The 16,262-nt window shown below is 39.6% G+C and overlaps 2 protein-coding genes across 2 annotated transcripts; one reads left to right on the top strand and one right to left on the bottom strand.

Annotated features, from left to right (window-relative positions):
* Positions 1–736: 736 nt before the first annotated feature.
* On the bottom strand, positions 737–6,320 carry LOC108847493 (putative transcription elongation factor SPT5 homolog 1). The gene is made up of 22 exons (XM_018620740.2): positions 5,851–6,320; positions 5,528–5,763; positions 5,306–5,452; positions 5,068–5,229; positions 4,912–4,995; positions 4,669–4,739; positions 4,210–4,567; positions 3,960–4,115; positions 3,783–3,880; positions 3,652–3,700; positions 3,358–3,510; positions 3,132–3,275; positions 2,941–3,043; positions 2,501–2,659; positions 2,374–2,422; positions 2,196–2,290; positions 2,036–2,114; positions 1,790–1,844; positions 1,564–1,681; positions 1,361–1,498; positions 1,160–1,254; positions 737–1,073 (listed from the first exon to the last, which is right to left on the bottom strand). The coding sequence occupies exons 1-22, from the start codon at positions 6,173–6,175 to the stop codon at positions 828–830; spliced, it is 3,120 nt and encodes a 1,039-aa protein (XP_018476242.1). The 5' UTR covers positions 6,176–6,320; the 3' UTR covers positions 737–827.
* Positions 6,321–12,584: 6,264 nt separating this feature from the next.
* LOC130509917 (uncharacterized) lies at positions 12,585–15,674 on the top strand. The gene is made up of 5 exons (XM_057006231.1): positions 12,585–13,724; positions 13,810–14,435; positions 14,512–14,796; positions 14,882–14,987; positions 15,069–15,674. The coding sequence occupies exons 1-5, from the start codon at positions 12,585–12,587 to the stop codon at positions 15,672–15,674; spliced, it is 2,763 nt and encodes a 920-aa protein (XP_056862211.1).
* The last annotated feature ends 588 nt before the right edge of the window (positions 15,675–16,262 follow it).

The following is a 16,262-nucleotide window of genomic DNA, read 5'->3' as shown; positions in this document are numbered from 1 at the left end:
ACTTGAATATTATTGTCAGGACATATATAGAATGAAACACCGGTTTTTAATAAGACAAATGACAAAACTGGAGAGAGAATGAAACATCGGTTATTAATAGAGATCTTATAAGATACTCATTTTGTACTCATGTTAATACATTACTAGCTATGCTTGTTTTCTTTAACAAAAGAAAAAAAAAGGAGAGGGCATGGACATATATACGCTTGAGGATTTGTGTTGAAGTCACTGGTGATTTGTTGTATTACAGACTGTGCAGACACACTTGTGATGAAGAGACAAAGCAAGAGAGAGATAGTGTTTCTGTAGTGATACTTCATGTTTTTTTTTCTTTTTCAATCGAGTGAAGAGAATAGTGAGATGCATTTAAAAGCCTTCAGGGATGCTTTATGATTGGCTGTCGAACTCTTGCTTGTAATGGAAAATTAATGTTAGAGATATATTTTCTAACGTGGTTTCATTCAGCACCATTGGCAAATTTGAACCCATCTCTCAGTTGAACCAAAAAAAAAAAAGAACCCATCTCTCAAGGTCAAGGTTGTCGTTAGCACTGTGCTGTATGTTTGTAGTTAGGTGAGCTATAAATAACAATAATAAATCGTCAACTATTCTTTGCCCACCGGTAGATCAATATTTTGTTTTAACTATAAATTTACTTTATACAGTTCCAATCAATCGTTAGATTTAATTCATGATAGGTATAGGAAAGAAAGAACGGCATATCATCATCTAGAAATACGATTCCAAGTTTCTTTATAAACTTCGAGAAACTTAAAAGTACAATAAACGGTCACAAGATGGAAACTCAAACGTTAATCAAAGCAATCTCATGGTTGAACAAACTTGGCTAATATGGCAAGATCCAGAATCTTGACGTCAAGATTATCCTCAATCTTAACAATACCATCTGATCCGTCGATTCCGATCAGCTTACCTATAGACCCGCGATATTGGCCGCCAACGATTTTCACACGATCATTCTTCCTCGGAGGAACTATCTCCAGTTCGCTCGGGAGAGCCATTATAGTGTCCCCTTCTCCGCTCGACCCCAGAGACACTTTACACGTTCCATCCTAACAAAAGCAGCACATCAGAACAATTTCGGTTTTAAAATTATAATAAAACTGAAGTTGTTGGTGGAAAGGCAAAAAAGACTAACCGAGACATCTCGGATGACGCCCACATCGCTGTCTTCTCCAGCCTTGTGTATCTCAACCAAAATATCAGGCATGAACCATGCTTCAGCATCTCCACCTGTGCCATTTACAATAAAAGAAATGGAAATGGAAACTTATTGAGTATATACACACTTCTTATGGTTGGACTAAGCACAGAAAAAAATTAAACAATAGACGTGTACCTATAACAGGAGACATGACATCGAGGCCAGTTCCAGGAGTCATTGGTTGTCCTCCGGGAGTTCCAGGTAAGTATGAAGCCGAGCTTGGCGTCATTGGCTGTCCAGGTGTAGATGGTAGGTAAGGACTTGGGGCATTAGCTGCATGACAAGGTATGTGAGAGGACAGTCGACGTTTTTTTGAAAATGATTATATTGGATCTTACCATAGGCTGAACCACTATCTCTAGGTGTCCCAGCATCTGAGTAACTACCACCGGGTGTACTAGCCCATCCTGAGCCCGGAGTTGGCGCTTCATATGCCCGTGAAGGAGGACTTCCCGGCTGCCAAGCAAACAATTTCAACTCGCAATCAGTACAAAACTACGTATGTCACCACCACTCACCAATTATAAGATTGAATGCAAAACATTAGATGGATAGAACTCTTACTTGATAGTTAGGACTCGTTCCCCAAGATCCTGGATTCCCTTCTTCCCAGTTATCCCTGATGCCATCACAACCATATAATATGAGAGATAGCAACGTTTTTTCTTCGAACAAGATTCACCGTTATAAAATTGAAACATAAGCCACGTTTGTGTAACATAAGGGGTAACATTGATGCAACAAAATCATTACAGCGTTAAAAGAAACAGGAAGGAACTTCTGAAAATACAGACGCAATAACAAACTTACCTAGGTGGGCTCATAGGCGTGTAAGGATTCCAAGCTCTATCACGCATGGGTGTCCTCATTCCGTCATGGATCGGTGTAGCTGAAATTTAGATAAAATTACCAAAGAGCAAAACAATATCAAATGAACATATTACAGAGGTACACGAACTAGAAAGCAAACCTCCAGAGTCCCGCATAGGAGTCATATAAGGATGAAGTGGAGTCCGTGAAGGATGCATAGGTGTTTCGCTTCCCATGCTATAGCGAGATGTATCCCTGTGTAGAACTCAGATGATACAATCAATGTCCTCTATGATAACTGAAGTCTAAATAACTAAGAATATAGATTAGTAGATTACCGAGACGGTGTTGTCACAGCCACATTATCTGATATTGCATTTCGATCAACTGCATATACAACTATTGTTAGAGTCCATTCGAAACAAGTATCACCCACAAGCGGAGAAGTGAAATACAAGAGCTTGCCTGTCACAATCTTCATCTCAAGTTCTACACGCACTGAATCTCCTTTCACTTCTACTACAGGTCCCCTATATCCCTTGAAAGGTCCTAGACGAATTTTAACAGTGGTGCCCAACAAAGAATCGTCTCTCCCTCCTCTTCCACCCCTGCCCCTCCCTCTTGCTGCATTTAATGATACAAATTAGATTATGTGCAACAATATGTGGTACGTTTAGATGGTGAATCCGCATTTCACAAACGATAACCAAATCAATATTGGTTTAAGACAATGAATCATTGTACTACCAGACAACGGTCCAAATCATATATATAGTGGAAATCATTGCCTTGTCCTGGAGAAATAGTAAGAGCAGCGGACCGGTAAAGAGTACATATATCAACTAAACAAAGCAGTAGGTACTCTTTACTCATAACCAAAATAGAAAGAAGTAATTTGAACATACCGTTATATCCCATGCCTCCGCCTCCGCGTTGAAATCTTCTTGGAGATGGAGGTACTGGGGCAGGAGCCTTGAAATTGCTAAATCTTGATAAGGAATCACCACCCTAGAATAGGAAAGGTGCTAGACAAGGTGAGGCTACATATTGATACAAAAAAAAAAACATGGCTATATATCACGAAAAGAACGCTTACATTTCTATTAGCACCAGAACGTGATCCACCAACAACAACGCATGATGTGCATTTAGCGCAGATAAATCCAGCATGCTCAAGATGATGCCGATCATATATGAATAAGACCCCTTTGTAAATATGCCTCACGGGACCTTGTTTACCCTATTATGTGTAAATTTGTTAAAGTAAGATCAGTAAGGTTAAGCACGTTAACCCAGAACAACTAATACGCAAAGATACTCACTTTGCTAGGACCCTCGATGATTCTGGCATCATCACCCACAGTAATGACATTTTTGTAGCGATCTTGAACACTAATTTTCCTATCAAGCTTGCATTTGATTTCTCTGAGCTTGACAAGAGCAACCTCTGGTCTGTCGGGATTCCCTTTAAGAACCTAAGACATTTAAAACAGAGCTATTCCTAAATCCATTGGCGATTATAACAAAAGTAAAATATCTCAAAAGAAAATCAAAAGTTAAAGCAGCTACGCGTATAACTTGATAATACTTTGTATTCTCAGAAAGTTGGAAAATACCTGAAAAGCTTCATTCTCTAGCCGTATAGTTACTCCAAAACTAAGGTTACTGCATCAAAACAATACAGCTTTCAAATGCGTGTAAAATGGGAAACATGCATCACTTGAAGGTGAATATGTATTAAACTTACTCTAGAAGCACAAGATCATGAAGTTCAAATTGCCCGATTTTGGTCACACCAGTTGTCACTTCTGAGCTCTCAACAACATGATCAGCAAACACGCGGACCTACGTGTACATTCTCCGGATTTAGTTACCCTAGTAGTCAGAAATAGACTCAATTCATCATATACAAAACTTGACTTACATGTTCTTTTGTCGTGTCAGACAGAAGGATAAGCACATGTTGATCAACTTTGACAACCATGCCTGTTGCTCCTTCATGGGTCCCAGAAACAACCTTCACGTGATTTCCAGGCTCAAAGTATTTGCAGAGCTCTTTCTCGTTTACAGCAAGAGGATCCTGCAACACAAGAGTAATGGTCGGCCTTTTTCCACGGGTGGATGATCTCAGAAACATGCAACCAGTTACGAAAAGACAAAGGGTGGATGCTTACAGGGAGACCTTTCAATCCTGATCTGATAAGAACGGTTTCTTCATCTACTTTCTCAACCCAACCTTTCAAGTTTTTAAGATCCCCCTTGATAACGATAACTGCATCACCCTTCATGAAATGACCTTTCTTTCTGTTTGCAAATAAAGTCGACAGACCACCAAAGTCGCTCTCTCCACTTTCACTTGGTTTGTTGAATTTTTCAAGTTCGTCAAAAGTTGGTGTAACATTCTGAGCAATGATGGACTTCAACGATACTGTTTTGTACATGAAACCATCTTTGAAAAGCATACCACCAATGTTCTCAAAGTAATCGCCAGTCATGGGATCACGCCGACGCTCAACACGTATGTGCAACTCCCTAGCGAATGTAACAAATTTTAAAGGTCAATAACTTCGATAAAACCTTCTCCATAGGAGGCTTTATATTTAACGTACAAGAACAGCTTCTAAAACGAGTACCTAGCTTCATCAATGTTCATGAAACGTGGAGGTGGAACAAAGGCTTTTTTCTTCGCAACTTCTCTTCCGTCCTGCAATTAATCAGGCAAATTGTACTCAAATATTTGCATGGCTTTAATGACTACTAAGTAACACTTGAAAAACTTTGAATGTGAGGACAGGTATAGTATTGTCCAAGAGAAGATCCGTTGAACTATTACTCTAATAGACATAATTTCCTATCAAAGATAGACAGAATCATACCAGCTTAGAAGCTAGAGCCTGCAGATCAATTCTTGGAATCAACTTGACTGTGACCCTCTGACGCACATTATCAACATCAACCACCTGCAAAGGACTAACATTTTAGCAGTCTATAGATAGTTTTGCCAATGAAAACACATGAAAATGGATCCATACCTTAGCAAGATCACCTTTATACGTCCCGATTTTCATTCTAACCCAGGTATCCCGAGACAGATCAATTGCTTTACTCTCAACAGATAGGACATCTGTCATTTCTCTTATGGGGACAAGTAAGATCTTCTGGTTAGCATATATATTACGCATGCCCTTGATTGCCTAGCACAGATAAAAGGAACATAATGACTTCACAACATCACTGGTGCAGAAGACACAGATAGCAAGAAACAAATACCTCTTTCACGTGAGCTTCCTTGTCTGCTTCAACATAAATAAAGTTTTTAAGATGGTCGAGTGCAACAACAGATCTGATCTGCAAATCCGATCCTCGGTCTATGTATTTTTGCATGAGACACACAGCAACCTCCCTCTCACGCCCAATCTGACATTGAAATTAAGATAGACTTAATTACATGTATTACAGAACAGAACCAATATTGGGATAAAGAACCCTTACCGCACATTTAACCATCCACAGCTTAGGATCACGGACAGAAGGCAAAAGAGCTTGTTGCTCCACATCTGTAGCTTCTTCATCATAATCCTCTTGAGGCCTATAGAACCTCTCTTGAATTCTTCTCTCCAGATCGTCTACATCCTCATCATCGTTTTCGTCAAATCCGCGGCGGTCGTGATACCTCCGTCTATCAACACGCTCATCTGGAAGATCTGTTCCATTATCCACTATGAAACCTGCAAAGCTTCAAATCATCAATAATAATAATAAAAAAAGAAAAAAGATATTTCAAAAAATGGAATCTAAATTAGGTTGTTTTTTACCATCTTCTCCATCTCCATCGTCTTCTTCTTCATCATCATCATCCACCTGATCCGCTATGTCGTCAACGAACCTAGCAGCTGAAAACTTTTTTCTCTTAGCTCCTTTTCCTCCTCGGCGGCTGCCGTAATCCTCATCATCCTCGTCGTCTTCCTCTTCCTGAGAATCCTCCTCCGCATAATCATCGAAGAAACTCGATCTACCTCTCTTCTGCCTCGAGCCGCCGCCGCCGCGACTGCCTCCCTCGTCCTCCTCTTCTTCCTCCTCTAATTCCAATCCGTCGTAGTCTTCGTCTCCATCATCGTCTTCCTCTCTGTGGCGCGGCATCTTTGGTAACAGGAATTAGGGTTTCTGATTGTGGAATCCCCCAACCCTAGAATCGCTCTCTCTCTATCTCTCTCTAGTACGCGGCTTTAACCTTGTTCCTTGTTCGTTTGGGTAGAGAGAACCCTAGATGTGTTTCCGGGAGTGAAAGAAAAAGAGATTATATTTCGTAGAGGTTGTGTTGTTTCAGACACACTTGGACCGGATTTACGGTTTGCTACCACGGTTTAATACCGTACCAACTCTTTTTTTTTTTTTTTTTTTTTTTGGCACTGAATACCGTACCAACTCATTTACTCAAATTCGACATCGTTCGCTATCGTTCACATCTGGATCTAGATGGGCTGGGTAACTCATGCCTTTTACAGAGTTTTTGGTTTTTACATTTCAACTTTTTGAAAGTTTTGGTTTTAAAAAATTTAAAATTACAGATTATATTTTCGAACCATATAATGATGCTTTTCAAGGTTTTGGGTGTTGTTTTATGTTTAAAGTTACCCAAAAGTACATGTTACAAAAAAAGTTTTCCCAAAATACGATTTATAATTAATTTTTTTGAATAGTAATTGAAAAAATTAGAATTAATGATTAAAATTTTAATTAAATTTATAGATTTATTTTATATGGTAAAAGTATAAAAATATTTGACATTGTTGTGGAATTGATAATTTATGTATGAAAACTTATACATATTTTTCAGTTCTAAAAAAAAAAATATTTAGGCCATTATTGCTTATTTGGTTTTTATAATTTAGTTTTTGGTTTCTAGATTTTAGATTTTAATTTTTATCTTGTTTTTGATTTTAGTTTTTGGAGAAGTTTTAATGGGTATTTTAGATTAATTTTCACCTTCTATTATCCATGCCCACAAAGGTTGTAAATCAGACCCAACAATTATCTTTCTGTTGTGATCCGAGAATATATGATCGACATATTCCTTTATCATTATCTCTATGTTATATTGGTGTTTATCTTATAGATAGATAACTATAAGATCATGTATATATATGATGGTTTAAACTCAGTAAAGATCACGCTTTCATACAGTATCAAACACGTTATCAGCACCTTTGCTCCCATAGAAACCCTAGCTAATAGCAAAGAAAAAAAAACAAAACCTCTTCTCCGCTGGATTGTTGACGTCCGGACGAGAAGAAAGCTGTACGACTAGAAGCGATCTTCGACGAGAAGAAACGAACCAGTACTGCTCCGACGACAAGACCGATCAACCCTTCCGAGATCAAAGAATGAAAAGTGGAATGGACTCATTTGTGGTAGACAGTGGCACCAGCCATACCATTCTGAGAGACAAACGATACTTCATAAACCTGATTAATAAAACAGCCGACATCACAACCATAGCTGGTACAGCTAATCTAATCGAAGGCTGCGGCCAACATGCATTTTATTGCCTAATGGTACACATCTAGAGATAGATGATGCATTGTACTCACCTAGCTCTAATAGGAGCTTGTTAAGTTTCAAAGACATAAGACTCAATGGTTTTCATATTGAAACCAAGGGTGAAGGAAATAAAGAATTTCTACAGATTTATAATATCACACAAGGCAATAAAAGAGTCCTTGAGACTATACCAGCATGTGGGACTGGACTTTACTATGTTAAGACTAGTCTGGTTGAGGCTAATGCCGTGATGAACAAAGAACTCAAAGAAGAGTTCACACTTTGGCATGACAGATTGGGTCACCTCGGATCAGTGATGATGAGAAAAATCATAACAAATTCAAATGGCCACAATTGGAAAAATAAAAGAGTTATTCCTAAATACCTCACATGTGAAGCATGTTCACAAGGGAAATTAATCACTAGGCAATCACCAGCCAAAGTGAATAAGGAAATGATAAATTTTCTGGAAAGAATACAAGTTGATATTTGTGGACCGATACACCCACCCTGTGGGACTTTCAGATATTTTATGGTCTTAATTGATGCATCTACAAGATGGTCACACGTTTGTCTCTTATCAACTCGTAATCTAGCACTTGCGAGGTTGCTGGCTCAGATTATAAGACTTAGAGCACATTTTCCAGATTTTCCTTTAAAGACTATACGTCTTGACAATGCTAGTGAATTCACTTCCCAAGCTTTTAATGACTACTGTATGTCCATGGGGGTAAGTGTGGAACATTCTGTAGCACATGTCCATACTCAGAACGGTCTGGCTGAATCTTTTATAAAAAGAATTCAGTGGATTGCCCGACCACTCTTAATGAATACCAAACTCCCAATATCAGCTTGGGGACATGCTGTGCTACATGCAGCCGAGTTAATTAGACTCAGGCCATCAAGTGAGCATAAATACTCGCCATCCCAACTAATTACGGGTCATGAGCCAGATATTTCCCATCTAAGAGTTTTTGGATGTGCAGTCCAAGTGCCTATAGCACCACCACAGAGAAAAAAGATGGGACCTCAAAGGAGGATGGGAGTATATGTTGGATACGATTCCCCTACTATTATTAAATACCTAGAGCTAACAACTGGTGATTTGTTTAAGGCCAGGTTTGTGGATTGTCATTTTGATGAATCTAAGTATCCAACATTAGGGGGATATTTTGGTAAGCTGGAAAAAGATATAAAATGGAATCAAACATCCTTAACATGGCAGGATCCTCGGACTAGAAATTGTGATCTAGAAGTCCAGGAAATAATAAATTTGCAAGAGCTAGCTAATAAATTGCCAGATTCCTTTGCTGACCCAAATAGAGTAACCAAGTCATATATACCAGCTGCCAATGCACCGATAAGACTTGATGTCCATGAGGGACATAATCAAGCTGCTACTACGTCTAAACCACAGTTAAAACATGGTAGACCATCAGGTTCCAAAGACAAAGAAGTTCGGAAAAGAAAAGGTGCAAAGAATCCGAATCCTTTGAAACCCTAGACATGGAAAAGGAAACTCATGTACCACCAAAAGAAACTTGGGACGCCAAGGATCTAGGTAATGAGGTCCCTGACAATAATGAGATCTCAATAAATTATGTCATGTCTGGAAGGGAATGGAACAGAAAACATGTCGACATGGATGATATATTTGCATACAATGTAGCACTTGAATTGATGGAAAATGAGGATCTAGAACCCACATCTATATATGAATGCATGCAACGACCAGATTGGTTAAAATGGAAAGAAGCCATTAATGTGGAGTTAGAATCATTGAAAAAGAGAGGTGTATTTGGACTGATCATCCGGACACCCCATGATATAAAACCAGTGGGATACAAATGGGTTTTTGTGAGAAAAAGAAATGAGAAAGGTGAAGTTGTGAGATACAAAGAACGACTTGTTGCACAAGGATTCTCACAAAGACCAGGAATAGATTATGAGGAAACTTATTCCCCTGTGGTGGATGCTACGACCTTGAGATTTTTAATAAGTCTGGCTATAAGAGAAGGTCTAGATATGCGGTTAATGGATGTTGTAACTGCCTACTTGTATGGTCCACTGGATAATGAGATATACATGAAAATTCCAGATGGTATTGAAATGAAAAACAAAGAGAGTTCTCGAGAACAACATTGTATCAAATTGAACAAGTCTCTTTATGGATTAAAGCAATCGGGTCGAATGTGGTACAATAGACTATCTGAATATCTCCTGAAAGAAGGATACAAAAATGACCAGATTTGCCCATGTATTTTCATAAAGAAGTTCAATAAGGGTTTTGTAATCATTGCAGTATATGTAGATGATTTAAATATCCTAGGAACATCTGGAGAAATTTCCCAAACTGTTGAATATCTCAAGAAAGAATTCGAGATGAAAGATCTCGGGAAAACAAAGTTTTGTTTGGGTTTACAATTTGAGTATGTAAAAGATGGAATCCTTGTGCATCAAGAAACATATACAGAAAAGATACTCAAGAAATTTAATATGGACAAATCTCACCCATTAAACAGCCCCATGGTCGTGAGAAGCCTTGGTCCGGACACGGATCCATTTGGTCCAAAGAGGGACGATGAAGAGATCCTTGGTCCAGAGGTGCCATATCTCAGTGCCATAGGAGCTCTGATGTACTTAGCTGGCCATACACGACCAGACATCAGTTTTGCTGTGAACTTACTATCTAGGTTCAGCTCATGTCCGACCCAAAGGCACTGGAATAGAATAAAACATGTACTTCGTTATTTACAAGGAACGAAGGATTTGGGTCTTATGTTTACTAACCAATCTAAGGAAGGTTTAGTTGGTTTTGCTGATGCAGGTTACCTATCTGATCCACATTTTGGTAGATCTCATACTGGATATGTTTTTACACATGGAGGGACAGCAATATCTTGGCGGTCCATGAAACAGACCATGACAACTACATCCTCAAATCATGCAGAAATATTGGCGATGCATGAGGCTAGTCGAGAGAGTGTATGGTTGAGATCCATGACACAACACATCAGTACCACTTGTGGTATAACCAAAGGAATGGATCCACCTACCATCCTATACGAAGATAACACAGCCTGCATTGCTCAGCTTAAAGATGGATACATCAAAGGAGACCAGACGAAGCACATTCTTCCAAAGTTCTTCTTTACCCACGAGCTCCAGAAGGCAGGAGAGGTCCAAGTGCTACAAGTCAGTTCAAGTGAGAATTCAGCCGATCTCTTCACCAAGTCCTTAGCCACATCAGTGTTCAAGAAGCTCGTGCACCAGATAGGCATGCGTCGACTGAAGGATCTTCACACTACAACAAATATAGGTATTGATAGCAGATTAAGATAGCACAATTTTCCTAACTGCTATGGAAAAGTATTTGTAAGTCTAGCTAGGAAAGTTATAGCATTTTACTAATGCTATGCCGAGAAAACAGTTAACATAAAAAAAAAATCACTAATCACCCAAGTTTTTAGGATTAGCGCCAACACTTAGTGAAAAAAATGGATTTAGGCGGTATGTTTTAAGAACATAACCTTTTCATAGCATTAAAAAAATAATAATAGAAAGGGATCAAATTTACCTCGTTCTCTCCGTCTTCCCTTTCTTCTCCACCTCCATCGAGCTCCACCATCTCCGACTGGTTTCACCGTCTTCCCTTCCTCTCCACCATCTCCGACTCCATCAGTCACCAACCCTTCCTCTCCACATCATCTCTCCACCATCTCCGCCGCGTTTTCTCCATCTTCCTTTCCTCTTCACATCCTCTCTCCTCCATCTACGACTCCATCGCTCACCAAACCTTCCTCTCCACAACCTCTTTCCACCATCTCCGCCTCGATCTCTCATCGCTCACCAACCCTCCCTCTGCACAACATCTCTTCACCATCTCCGACTTGATTTCTCATCGCTCACCATCCGTAATCTCGTCGCTCAAGAGGACATAGTCGACAATTGGATTCAGCCATCATCATCTCCAATTTCAAATCCGAGATTCTAATCTAAGAGTGAGGTATTTACTTGGATTGATCGAAGTTGTGAAAGTATATATGTCTTAGATTTGATTGATTGAAGTTGTGAAAGTAGATAGGTGTTAGATTGGATTGATTCAAGTTGTGATTAGTTAGGTTCTCGGTTCATATTTGTTTCCATTAATCGATCAGTTCTTTTTTTTTTTTGCAGGTGCGGGTTCGTGACTTCACAAGCTTGCGTCTTCTATATTCTGTCGAGGTTAGACACATCGATCACTTATTCACATTTTCTAATCGTTTGTATACTTTTGTAGACATTTGTCTTGTCGTTTGCTGTTTACACGTTGAAGCAAAATTTATATTCTCATTGTTGCTTGAACCATGTACACTTGTTTGAACTGTGGCAAGGGTCTTACTAATGTTGGACAAGTCGTGGGTTCATTTAAGTAGGTATGTACATTTGTTTAAGTGTTCAGCTTATAGATTTCACAAATTCTCGTTATAACTTTTTTTTTTCATGAACCTAAGAGTTGATTCTGCATACGAAAGAGCTGCCCGAGCTTTTTCCAATGGTGTTACTGATAAGTTAGGAGTTAATGGGAAGATTGTATGTCCATGCGCCCGATGTCGTAATCTGTATCGCCATACAAGTGAGGAGGTTGTCTCTCATTTGGTTATAAATGGAATGGATGATGCTTACAAGGTATGGTCGGATTGGTTTCACCATGGAGATGGTAGCTCTGTTGATTTAGGGGATGTTAAAGATATATGCTGGAATGCTGAGATTCTTAGTTTATATGAAGCTGCAAACTGTCTAGATGAGGATTTAGCTAACCGGGGGTCACAGTTACGTGAGTCAGTTGAGGGTGAGGACGGGAAAGAAGATGAGTTTTTAGCAAAACTTGCAGAGGCTGAAACCCCCCTTGTATCCGACGTGTTCGAGTCATAGCAAGCTATCAGCTGTAGTTTCATTGTTTAGGATTAAGTCTCAGAATGGGTGGCCAGACAAGAGCTTTGATGACTTGCTGCAAACATTGCCAAATATGTTACCTGAAGACAATGTGCTGCACACATCAACTTATGATGTCAAGAAGTTCTTGAAAACTTTTGATATGGGATATCAAAAGATTCATGCTTGTGTTAACGACTGCTGCTTATTTAGAAAGAAGCTGAAGACGGCTGAGAGTTGCCCAACATGTAAAGCGTCTAGATGGAAGACCAACATGCATACTGGTGAAATCAATAAGGGTGTTCCACAGAAGGTTTTGAGATATTTTCCAGTGATACCTCGTCTGAAAAGGATGTTCAGATCGGAGAAACTTGCAATGGATTTACGATGGCATTTCAATAACAAGAGCATAGATGGGAAACTGCGCCATCCAGTAGACTCTGTTACTTGGCAGTCAATGAATGACAAGTATCCGTCGTTTGCAGCGGAGGAGAGGAATTTGCGACTTGGGCTTTCAACAGATGGGTTTAATCCCTTTAGTATGAAGAGCAGCCGATACAGTTGCTGGCCTGTGTTACTGGTGAATTACAACATGGCTCCTGACCTATGTATGAAGGAGGAGAACATAATGCTCAGTCTGCTGATTCCAGGACCACATCAACCGGGTAATAGTATAGATGTTTACTTAGAGCCCTTGATTGAAGATTTAAAACATTTGTGGTCAATAGGCGAGCCAGCATACGATGCAGTTAGTAAGACTACCTTTACCCTTAAGGCAATGCTACTTTGGACTATTAGTGATTTCCCGGCTTATGGGAATCTTGCTGGTTGTAAAGTGAAGGGTAAAATGGGTTGTCCTATATGCGGGAAGCACACAAATAGTTTGTGGCTGAAGAATAGTAGGAAGTTTGTATTTATGGGCCACCGGAAAAGTTTGCCTCCCTTGCATAGTTTTAGAGGAAAGAAGGCTTGGTTTGATGGGAAAACAGAACATGGGACGAAGGGAAGGCTACTCACAGGCAGGAATGTCTCATTTGTGTTGAGAAATTACAAGAATGTTTTTGGTAATAGAAAACAGACTGGGAAAAAGAGGGCTACTCGAGTTGACATACCATCTGATAATGAGGAGGAACTAAGTGGATCTGATGAGGATGAAGAAGTCGGAGATAAAGACGAAGAGGAATTGTCTAGATGGAAAAAACGTTCCATTTTTTTCTCATTGCCTTATTGGGAGGTATGTTTAAAATTATGATTTACTAAATGTTTAAGTCTGTAAGAGTTGTTCTGATATTTTTCTCTATTTGCTTTGTCATGAGAAGGAGCTTCCTGTTCGGCATAATCTAGACGTTATGCATGTGGAGAGGAATGTGGCTGCAAGCTTGATTGCGACATTGTTACATTGTGGCAATTCAAAGGATGGTCTAAAGGCTAGAAAGGATCTTGAAAGTCTTGGTATCAGGAAGGATTTGCATCCAAAAGCTCAGGGAAAAAGGACATTACTTCCACCAGCTCCCTGGTCTTTATCAAAGTCAGAGAAACACATCTTCTGTAAGCGGCTCTATGATTTTAAAGGTCCTGATGGCTACTGTGCTAATATATCTAGTTGTGTATCATTAGAGGAGTGTAAGGTGATGGGACTCAAATCTCATGATTACCACGTCCTAATGCAACAACTGCTGCCAGTAGCAATCAGGGGCTTACTACCTAAGGGTCCTAGGGTAGCCATTCTCCGCTTATGTGCTTTCTTCAACCTTCTATGCCAACGAGTAATCGATATGGAACAACTCCAGCAAATGGAATCCGAAATCGTGGAGACTCTCTGCATTTTTGAAAGATTTTGGCCACCCAGTTTCTTCGACATCATGGTTCACTTGTGTGTGCATCTAGGCAGAGAAGCTCGACTTGGTGGTCCGGTCCATTTCCGATGGATGTATCCATTTGAAAGGTATGTTCTCCACTGAAAAAAATAATTAATCGTCAAAATGGACTTACTAATCAAATTCTATGTTCTTTTAAATCAGGTATATGAAAGTCTTGAAAGACTATGTCAGAAACACAGCAAGACCAGAGGGGTGTATAGCTGAGTCTTATCTTGCAGATGAGTGCATGAAGTTCTGCTCGGCTTTCTTGACTACTTCAACAAATGTACAAGAAAAAGAGGACAGAAACACTGAGTATGAGAGTCAGTCCATCCTCGAAGGTCGTCCTATATCAGCCGCCCGCTCATTCCAGTTTTCGGATGCCGAGTTAAAAATAGCTCATCTTGCTGTAATACAGAACACGGCCATGGTGGATCCATATATTGAGTAAGTTTCTCTTAGTACATATTATAGGTTTGATTGTGACTTTTATAAGATTCCAGTTTTGAGGTTTGCTTTTTCCATATGCAAGTGCTCATTTACAACATCTACAAGACTCAAATGGTAGATGTCAAAGGGATGCAACTTATTTATGGCATATGCACACTGAAAAATTTGCAGCGTGGCTAAAGCAACAGGTCTGCTAGTACTATATATGTTTTTATTTGACTTTATACCATGTTGTGTAGTTGACATTTTTTTTATGGAATAAATTTTAGATATCTATTGATTCACCTGATGAGGAAGACACTCTGAAGTGGCTGGCTTATGGTCCTCGTAGTATAGCCAGATCTTACACAGGATACATTGTGAATGGGTTACGATTTCACACAAATGTGGTCCATAGGCTAAGTCAGAATAGTGGTGTTTACTATGAGGCAACAACAATGTGTAGATCTAGTGCAAAGGACACAGTTCAGGTGGTCGACGTTGTATCCTACTATGGGAGAGTAGTTGATATTATATTACTAGACTACAATGGCTTCTACGTCCCAATATTCAAGTGTGAGTGGGCAGTTAAAGGTAACGGTGTGAAAGTGGAGGATGGCTTTACGCTGGTTAATTTTAATCACAGCCACATATCCTTTGCAAAGGATCCATTCATTTTAGCATCTCAAGCGAGACAAATATTTTACTCAAGGGACACAGATGAATCGAGTTGGTATGTAGTTATGAAGGGTCCATGTAGAAGATACAGTGATGAGAAACCTGAAGATGGACATGCAGATGTAGGACCACTGCCTTCGGATATAGATATGTGTCTTGAAGACATATCAGATGAGGCTGAGAATGTCAGAGATGATTGTGAAGGAATATACGTTTGATTTCATTGATTCTTTTTTGGGTTTAACATTACATTTTAGTTGGTTACTTTCCAATGCATTACATTTTTTTGGGTTTTGCATTACATTTTATGTTTGATTTCACTGATTACCTACTTTTATTTGTGTTTGCATATAGTGTTGAGTTGGTTTTGAGTTTCCCTTGAGTTTGATTGTAGGAAAGCCATGGGTAAAGGAAAAAGGGGATCAAAGAAAAGGAAGATGATTGTGCAAGATGAAGTGCCTGAATTTATCGGCACCATATACACTAAGGAAACGCAGCATGAGAAGCAGATGTCAGAATCACAGCCGGAAGACACACAGCAGGAAGTGCAGCCTCAGGACACACAGCAGGAAATGCAGAGTCGGGACACACATGAGGAATCAGATCCTCGTGAAACACAACAGGAATCGCAGCGTCAAGACACACAGATAGATGGTGGAGAAGCAGAACCAGAGAAAGAATCCGAAACTGCAAAGGCTCATGACGAGGGTGGTAAGTCTACTGATGAGGGTACTGATACTGTTCAGCCCAAGACAAAAAAACGACGAGGACCAACGAAGATGAAAGATATTGCGAGAGATCCTAAT

This window comes from Raphanus sativus, chromosome 3 (assembly GCF_000801105.2).
Source record: "Raphanus sativus cultivar WK10039 chromosome 3, ASM80110v3, whole genome shotgun sequence".
In the NCBI taxonomy this organism is placed as follows: domain Eukaryota; kingdom Viridiplantae; phylum Streptophyta; class Magnoliopsida; order Brassicales; family Brassicaceae; genus Raphanus; species Raphanus sativus.
The sequence above is the reverse complement of the archived record's forward strand: the minus strand, read 5'-3'. Positions and strand labels throughout refer to the sequence as shown.

Excerpts from the sequence above, each read along its gene's own strand:
- LOC108847493 (XM_018620740.2), bottom strand. The coding sequence starts at position 6,175 with ATGCCGCGCCACAGAGAGGAAGACGATGATGGAGACGAAGACTACGAC. Across the intron at positions 3,881-3,959 it reads CTGACACGACAAAAGAACAT|GTCCGCGTGTTTGCTGATCA; the intron begins GTAAGTCAAGTT and ends ATGTACACGTAG. Across the intron at positions 2,423-2,500 it reads TGAGATGAAGATTGTGACAG|TTGATCGAAATGCAATATCA; the intron begins GCAAGCTCTTGT and ends TTGTATATGCAG.
- LOC130509917 (XM_057006231.1), top strand. The coding sequence starts at position 12,585 with ATGTTACCTGAAGACAATGTGCTGCACACATCAACTTATGATGTCAAG. Across the intron at positions 13,725-13,809 it reads TCTCATTGCCTTATTGGGAG|GAGCTTCCTGTTCGGCATAA; the intron begins GTATGTTTAAAA and ends TGTCATGAGAAG. Across the intron at positions 14,988-15,068 it reads CAGCGTGGCTAAAGCAACAG|ATATCTATTGATTCACCTGA; the intron begins GTCTGCTAGTAC and ends AATAAATTTTAG.